The 9,586-nt window shown below is 34.5% G+C and overlaps 1 protein-coding gene across 1 annotated transcript in view; it reads right to left on the reverse strand.

The window, feature by feature from the left end:
• Window positions 1–4,010, reverse strand: part of LOC129870024 (valine--tRNA ligase, chloroplastic/mitochondrial 2) — a 41,205-nt gene extending 37,195 nt beyond the window's left edge. The window contains exons 1-3 of the mRNA XM_055944588.1: window positions 3,772–4,010; window positions 3,568–3,658; window positions 2,898–3,024 (exon numbers count right to left, since the gene is read on the reverse strand). Coding sequence (XP_055800563.1) covers window positions 2,898–3,024; window positions 3,568–3,658; window positions 3,772–3,928 — 375 coding nt within the window. The 5' untranslated portion in view covers window positions 3,929–4,010. The remainder of the gene's footprint in view (window positions 1–2,897; window positions 3,025–3,567; window positions 3,659–3,771) is intronic.
• Window positions 4,011–9,586: the final 5,576 nt, after the last annotated feature.

Raw genomic sequence — 9,586 nt, forward strand, 5'->3', positions numbered from 1 at the left:
ATAGGCTCGTGCACTGATTTGCGTTCAATAATCACAGGGGCTCATAACTGGAAAACATAACAACAATGTCTCCTAGCTGCAAAAGAATGGCTCCCAATTGAAAATTTCTCGTGAATAAGGAAGTACGTTGACTCCGAAAGGAAGCTCCCGAGAAAGAAAGAGAAGAAAAGAGGGGGGAAATGAAAGTAAGAACCATGCGCATGGATGAAAGAGCACACTTTGAGGGAAGAGGGGAAGGCACTTCACTGCTCGGAGAGGAATGAATTCTTCTCCAAATCATCTCTTCCTTTATTATTGTTAAGAAGCTACAGGCCCCATCCCTTCTCCACTAGATCTATTCCCGGGAGTACCCTCAAAAAAAGGAACATTTCCTCTCCCCAGCCATTTCGGGTTAAGAAGAGCAACTCTAAAGTACTTTACTTCAGTCCCAGTACTGAAAGACGTGACTTGCAAGGGGGCTGCATATAGCATTCTAAGATCTCAATACGAGAAAGAAATCAGACCTATAACCTCACTTCAGTGGCTTGTAGACTTGCTGCACTAATCCCTTGAATCCGATACCAACGGGTATCACCCCCCCCCCCCCCCAACAACGTTCTCTTTCAGGCCGCGGTGGGGTCTTTAAAGCAAAAAAGCAAAGCAAGTTCTAGGGATGCGGGTAGAGAGGGGTTTCTCGATAGTCCAAAACTAGTGATCTAGAATCTATGGCTCACTTAGGGCTAGAAAGAAAGTCCATGGCTATCTCGTCCCACTTCCACTGTGGTATCTGAACTGGCTTATAAGATTAGGCAGATGAGTAGCTATATAGCACCCGTTGTCTCAATGCGATTATCATTCAATATGTCGCATTCTGTCAGCAGTGGACTGATAGCTTTGTTCAGCAAGACATGAACTTGGGTAAATTGTCAAGCGGAGATTTTGGATGTGATGCTAGGTACTTGCATAACTCGAGCAAAGAAGGTTCATTAATTCAGTTGCATCAGATAATTAGTTCAAGATGTTTCATTCATGTTATGCATTGACGCAAAGTTGTTGGCCAACTTAAGAGCTGAGATGAACGGAAAGTAAGACCCTTAACTACCATGTGGGGATAAGTTTGGTGAGGCCAAGCTAGTGGGGGCTATTGGCACGAGTGTCATAGAAACAACCGCTAATATGTTATACTTACCATCATGGGGGAAAGTAATCTCCAAGAATAAGCTCTATGCAAAGTTGAGGCCAAGCAAAGGCAGGGCATGCCTGTAGGTCAGGACACTTGTGAGAAAAGACATACAAACAAGCTTCCTTGTGGGGATTTCGAGTACCAGACTTAGATAGAGTCAACCACCATATATGTGAATGTGAGCCAAACCACTTCATGGGGAGCCAAGGTCCGAACTGGGCCAAACCTCTATATGGGTAGGGTCAGAACAATGGGACGACCCTACTGGAAAAAAATATATGGGAAAACATCACACGCGTTGGCGCGTGGTGCACGTGACACCAATTATCTGGATCTAAGAGTGGTGCGTGAGAGCACGTGAGCAACCCTATAGCAGCGGAATTTTCAAGGTAGATTCACGCAAGGATTCCGATTGTAATGGTGCTACTGGTATATGCACAGTACCCCATGAGAGTCATGGAATCGTGGAATAGTAGTGGTTTTGCCGTTTTCTCACCAAACAAAAATGTTCCGATACCATGTGAAAAAGAAGGAGTCTGAGAGAGAACTCGGCTTGATTATTCCCTTTAGCTTTTGGAGTTTAAAATAGCTATGTTTACATGTCCTAACAAGGAAAGGAGATTAATAAAAATCGATACCTAATTACAGTAGGAGTAAAATAAGCTACCTACTATATTTTAATATATGCTACAATATTCGCAAAGATTCCAACAGTTACATTAATTGGACAAATTCGCCGGCTCCCAATCATTTAGGCCTCTTTTGAAAATCAACCTCCAGCCATTACTACAATAAAAATCACTGTCCCATTTTTGTTTGTGGAGCAGCTATATAAAACTGGAAACTTCTCTTTTAAGCTTTCAATCCCCAACCATATATCAGACCAAAACAGGATTTTAGTAACATTCCCCAATTTCAGTTTAGCATACTGCTTATACTCACCCCATAGATACTGATAATACTACAAACTCTGCCTTTAGAAGAAGATTGGATTATACAAGGAGCCTAACTGTCTCTCTTACCATAGTTTGTATCTATAACCTGTCCATAAGCTTTAATTGCCATGATTGTATCTCCAAATTTATTATGCAGTTTCAGATTCCTCATTACCAGGCCCCTATTTTTCTTTTCCTTCATCACTTCCTGCCATTTGACCAAATGAAACTTTCCCTTATCAGCATTTTCAGAAAAAATTATTCCTCATTGAATTTAGTTTCTTCTCAATTTTTGTTGGCATTCTGAGGTGAGACATTAGATAGGTTGGAATACCATCTAAACCACTATTAACAAATGTAAGTCTTTCTCCAAAAGACAAATACTGTCTTTTCCATGGAACCAATTTATTGTTGCACTTGTCCAGGACACCTTGTCACATCTTGTTGTCATTCTTTTCAGCACCCAGAGGCAATCCTAAATAGTTAAATGGTAGCTGCTCCACTTTACAGCCCATTATTCCTGCCTTAGTCATTTTCCAGAAATTATTTTTAATAATGCAAAGATAAAACACCACATCTTTAGTGTAAGCTACCGTGTAATTCAACTTTACTTTTAGCTTTGTGCCCCAAAGTAGGAGAATACAGTAGCAAGTAAGAGTTAGACTATAATTACTTGATATATTGAATGATGAACTCGTATAACTCAAGAAAGACATTCAAATGAATGAGTTGGAGAAGATCAAAAAGAACTGTAATAAGAGCATATGTAGAATTTCATTCATTTAAATACTGAATGCAACCTCAAGTGTCACAAACATAGCGTGGCCCATGTGCAGCGAGCCGGTAACATTAGGTGGTGGCATCGGAACTACAAAAGGATCACTCCCTTTGACAATGTTTGGTTTGAAATATCCTTGAGACTCCCACCTAAATGTCAACAATTTCACTTATTAATATTTTCCAGAGTAGTGAATAATTAGAAGGTGATCATTTAATCATCGATATAGAGATGCAGAAATGAGACGTCAAATCACATGAGTCACTCCAAGTATAGTCAATTGAAGTTAATATTGAACAGCTATGTATACCAAAAACTGCAAGACTTAAAGTTGGAACGTTCATAAGTCCTTTAGTTCAAGGTAGAAACAAAAAGCTTTTTCTACTGAACAGATCATGTCTATAACTGACTTTCAGGGGTAGAGCTACTAAGGGCTCAGGGGTCATCCAAACCCCCTTCTCTAGAAACTCACACTGTTTATATATGATTAAAATTATATTTTTTTTATATATATAGATATTGAACACTTTCGACTTTTTGTATGTTTACTTTTCATCTTTTGAACACTTTAATGAAAATCTGCCTCCGCCGCTGTTCACATTAGCTTATCAAGCACTCCAGAAATAAAACAAACAAAACAATATAACAGAACTGAACTCATGAAAATTTCATTCCAGAGAAAACAATATTACCATGTATATATGCGCTCTTCATTACTGAAATCAAATGACTTTGCAACTTCGGGTGAAGTAAAGATACCACTGCTTTCTGCTTCCGCAGAAACTGCATTCATAATTCCATAATTAGGTAGCAGAACCCTAAACCCAATTCAACTCCAATGCATTTTTGGTATTAGAAATTGAAAAGAAGTAGAAAAGGAGAGGGAGGATACTTACTGGCGAATAATGGATAACCGCTGAGACGAGAACGGGGGAGTGAGAGAGTAGAACGACGACATCTTGCGGAGGAGAAGAGAAGAGGATTGAAACGAAAGCACAAGGAGGGGCATGAAGAAGAAGTAGAAGATAAGAAAGAGGAAGTGCACGCAGCCATTGTAGACACTTCACACCAGCGCTACTGGGTACAGCAGTTTTATTATCCTCCCGCCGAGCAATTTTAATCCCATAGGGGCTGTAAATTTTGTGAATGAAAAACATCAAATGTCTTGGTCGGTAGATGTATAAAAATAATATTAAATAGAATATATTAATAATGTTTATATTTGAAATGTTTGTATTAATTATAGGGATAATTATTTTTATACCCAAAAAAGGAAACTATTTATCATTGAATACTTTATTATTTTCATATTCTTTGTTTTTAACTATTTCGCATTTGATATCATGAGATTATATAATATACTCTGATAGTATCAAGCAGTTTCGTTGAAGCACTGTCTTTTTCTTCTTGATACCATCAGAATATATTATACTCTGATGGTATCAAAGAGGAATAAGAGAAGGGGTACCGACGTAAATACATGTTTGATACCATGAGAATATATATATATATACTCTGATGGTATCAAGAATGAAGAGACAGTACTTCAATGAAATTATTTAATACCATCAGAGTATATTAGACTCTAATGGTATCAAGAAAAAACTATTTGATATCATCACAGCATAATATACTCTGATGGTATCAAAGAGGAGCAGTGATTTAAAAAAAAGAAAATAAGGTAAGAGGGTAAATAGTTTGGGTCATTAGTCTATTAAGGGTAAATAGTTTCACAATTGGTCTATTTTGTTTAGTTTTTCCTTAATTATATATAGAAGATTATTTCTTATGTATTGTCTAATTTGGTCTATTAAAAGTAGCATGTATTGTATAAAAATATTTATTTACAAAATAACTTCCACAATGATGGTGGAAAACATGTAAAAGAAGTTTTGATAAGTAATTGGGTATTTAACCATGTTAATGCATGCATTAAAATCCCTTATATTACTAATATTTAGAAATTTATGATATTAATAATACACAACAGAGTGTATAACATTAATACATAGGATAAAAAAGTGTACCAAACAAGGTATTATTAATACACAAAACTAATGCACATATTATTTTGGGGGCTAGTTTTCATATATGTACCAAAAAGTTATTAGTTTACAAAAAAAATATAATCATGATTCCATTTACACAAAAAAATAGCCAAAAAGAGGTCATGGCTGAATACTACAGGGCTCAATTCAGCCCAAAGTCATTAGGTTTTTTTTTACTGGACACCATAGCGCGCAATTCGGCCCAATGTCATTATGCCTTTTTTGCTTTCTTTCATTTTCATTTTCATTTTTTCTTTGCAGTGGTGATTTTTTTTTAAAAAAATAAAAATTATTTTGCCTTTTTTTTTTGCTGTTTTGTTTTAAATAAAAAATATCCTCTTTTTTTTCAAAACTTTTTTTATGATTTTTTTTTCATCTATCAATGTTGTATAAATAGTGTAAAAATATGTATATATATAATATACAAATAATTATGTAGTGTATATGTAATGTACCAATTTTTTAGAAATAATTATGTAGTGTATATGTAATGTATCGATATTGTATAAATAGTTATGTAGTGTATATGTAATGTATCAATATTGTATAAATGTTGTATAAACATGTATCAATATTGTATAAATATTGTATAAGCATGTATATATGATGTATAAATAATTATGCAGTGTATATGTAATATATTGATATTGTATAAATGTGTATAATCATGTATCAATATTATATAAATAATTATGTAATGTATCGATATTTATTTGACTATCATGCATTCTCACGTTAATAAATAAAAGAATAAACAAAAAATAAAACGACATAAATATTCATTTTTTCCACAAAAGAAGTGAAACAATTATAAAAAAAAAAAGGAGCAGAAAATAAATAAATTAAATCAACGATTTATTTTTTTAAAATAGCACAACATTTTCTTTTTTAAAATAATGGGTCTTGCATAGTCGAGTGACCCATTGGCCATTTTTTTAGTAAGAGAAAAAGCAAAGGCTATTTTTTTTTTTGAAAAGAAAAGGGGCGAATGGCCAGGCTCTGTAATTTGCCCATATTTTTGGTCATACACTCTACCAAACGACCCCTTACTGTATATGTGTTGTTTTATTTTAGCCTTTCATGTATTTTTTTTATTGAAATGATTTTTTTAATTTTACTTAATATATATAAAAAAGGGTTAAAATACTTTTACATTATACACAATTGAACAATACTACATTCGGTTAATAATGTTTTTTGGACCAAATAATTGATAACATGGGCATTTTCAAACCAAATAACTTAGGACATTTTTGTTCAATTTTCACATAGCTCTAAGTTAGTTTTGACCTTTTTCGGTAATATATAACAAAAGGCATTCATTTTGATCATTTTCTCTAATTCTAATAGATTTGTCAAGAAAAGTTTTTAACTATGGACCCCATCGTGACTAACAAAATGCATCATTATTGTCTTCTTTGTAACTCCAAATAAAGAGTTTCATGAATCGAACACCATTTTATTCAAATTCTTCACACAAAATTCACTAGCTTTTTTTAAAAATATTATTTTATCCAAAAAAATTGAATATATAAGAACTTCGATGCTTTTCGTCGATGATACGTTCAAATTACACCTCATAATAAAGTATAAATCGATCATAGGTCAAATACAGTGGCGGACCCACATGGTGTCCAGGGGGTTCATCCGAACCCCCTTCGGCGAAAAATCATACTATTTATACATGATTAAAATATTTTTTTATGTATAAATAGTAGATGTTGAACCCCCTTCGGCTAGTTCGTGTGTCTACTTTTTCAGATTTTGAACCCCCTTATTAAAAATCCTTGTTCTGCCACTGGTCAAATATAGAAAATATGGCTAGAAACCAGGTCAATGCTGTTATTAAATCTTTTAGTTAATTATTTTCAAAGGGAGTTTGGTAATAACAATAACCATTGATTAAATATTTGTTTGACTTAATTACGAGAATAGATTAGAATTGTGTTCTCCATTGAATTTATAACTCAACAAGCATATTATATTAGTAATCTATTCTAGTGCTTAGCATGTAAAATGATAAGTTTGGTACATCTAAACGTTGTTCAACCCTATATAGATGCATGTAACTCTAAATTCCTTTCGGTCTTTGAGTGTTTGAATTCTAACTCTTATCTTTATTTCGGATTAACTTTACCTTCACAGCACAAGTCATTAAATGAGGATTGGTAGCATTGAATCTCCATTGTTAATCTCTTTTTATTTTATTTTATACCTCTTTTATTAAGCAAGTTAAAAATTAAGGCGAGTTATAACATTTGGAACTGTTACAAAGTTATCATGACGAAGATACTAACAATACATGTATGCACACTGTTCAAGAATTACTTTTTTCGTTAACTTACTTCTTATTCATCATGGTTCACACAATCCTAGTCATGAGATTTAGCTACTCATATTTGCAAGAACACAATCAGAATTTATGGTTGAAAACATAGTTATGAACTTACAAGAAGAATAATCGAAATTCAGAAATTTGAATCATCAAATCGTAAAAAATAATCGAGAATCAAAGTGTTGAATTGCTTGAAAAATCAACCAAAGTTTGCTACAAGAAATTGCCAAAATTTAGTTCTCCAATTAAAGTGTGTAACGTAATTAAAACAATACAAATTCTATCCTAAACAAACTAGGAAAATAGGCCCGTCAACTTTGTACGACTCGTAGTGAGTTCTCTCGGCTCGTGGTCAGTGTCAGTTAACTCATGGTCTTCATTAGTCAAAGTCATCTTGTCATTACCTACGGGTCAAGTCACAACTCGTACTATGGACCTACGACTTCTAGTATGGGTCATGATATCTTTTGCCTTCACTGAGTCTTCTTTTTATGCCTCATGGGTACAACTCGTACAAACAGAGTACGACTCGTACCTCCACTCATAGCACTGATATCAAAATTGCATACCTTCAGTTTTTTTCCATGACTTGCATATTATGGCTCATACTTTGGATGTACGGCTCATACCATATCTCATACTAGCTAGCTAAGTTGAAAATCACAAGATGTAGAGTTTTCTATGGATTGCTCCTTACAGTTTGTACTATGAAAGTTAAATTCATACATCAGCTCGCACTAGCTAGGCATTAACTCACACTCTCTGGTCTTTTCCACGATCTTGAGTACGGTTCATATAATAGGACTACGACTCATACTCAAGCTTGTCCGAGGTATACTTGGCTAATTATTTTTAATTGATTTCACTCCTTTGCTTTCGGGACATGTTTTCTTGTAGAAACACAATGAAAACACATCATATATATATAAACATACTTAAGAATACACAAAGTTTTTATGTTTTAAACATCTAAAGTGCTGAAATTTTTTGGCACATCAACACCCTCAACTTAAAATTTTTCATTGTCCTTAAGCAAACTAATGACATTACGATAAACGCTTAAGTATAAGAGACCTATGATAGTTATATCAGTCAATTCCATGCAAAAACCAAATTTCTCCTCATCTTCAACACAAGACAACTGCGTGCACGTCAACAATTCTCAACATGACTCTAAGGGATATATGAATGACATCATGCAATTAATAGACAATCATGTATACACAAATGTCCCACCACCCTAGAACCAGTAATCATACATATTTCTCTACTGCCCTCATAACAAAGAAGTCTCACACTTAATTTGCATTTAAATCGGGACTCAACAAGTACACTTGTGCTTACAAAGAACTTTAAACAATGTAAGTACAACACCATAGGCTTGTCCATATTTTCTACGCCTTTGCATTCAAAAAGTCAATTAAGAATAACTATAGGACTTTTTTTGGCTTATAACATAGGTTTTGGGACATATTTGGTACCAATGGGACTGAGTGACTTCACCTTCCTTGATATTACACTACTTTTTATTCCACCTGTTCCGACCTTTATTTATTTTCCTCTTTTTTTTCTCCGTTCATCTCTTTTAACTTTGAGTGCGGTATTTTTCTCTAAATTTTTTCTTTTGCATTGTACTTCTTTCAAGATTTATTTATTTATTTTGAAGCACACAACACACTTAACTTATTTTTTTTGAATAATCAATTTTTTTTCATACCCACTTTTCATTACTCTTGCAACCGCCATTCTCAACTTAAGCACTTTGCTTAAATTGTAGATTAGTATCTAAGGAGGGACTAAGGCCAAAATAGGAATTTAATTAAAAGTGGGTGTAAGACCCCGAAAGTTGGAAAGTCAAACGAAGTAAAATTTTACAGAAAAAATAGTTCTGGTGCACTGGTCTACGAGATGGTCTACAAACCGTATGAAGTTCTACTACCCGTAGGGCCATCTATAGAAAGGAGCCACAATGAAAAATGGCTAACGTGTTTTAGACGGACGGTCATACAGTCCGTACAAGGACCTACAGACCATAGACCCATATGTAGGAAAGCCATAGGTAAAGTTACAGAGGAAGGGTTATACGGATCCTTGTACGGAGCATTAAAGGAACCACATTCTGTAAAGGGTCCCATGGAAGTGAATGGGAAAAGTGAAAAGTGAGACAAGGTCCCACGAGGGGATCCACGAACCATGGGAACTTTATGGTCCGTGAACTCGACCCCAGAACTCAGGTAGAGTTATCCCTCACGAACCCCTGCACGACCCATGGGTATATGGCTTGTATAAAGTTCTATGGAAGTCAACCCTTTAGGAAACCAGACTTCC

The sequence above is a fragment of the Solanum dulcamara genome, chromosome 10 (genome assembly GCF_947179165.1).
Source record: "Solanum dulcamara chromosome 10, daSolDulc1.2, whole genome shotgun sequence".
NCBI lineage: Eukaryota > Viridiplantae > Streptophyta > Magnoliopsida > Solanales > Solanaceae > Solanum > Solanum dulcamara.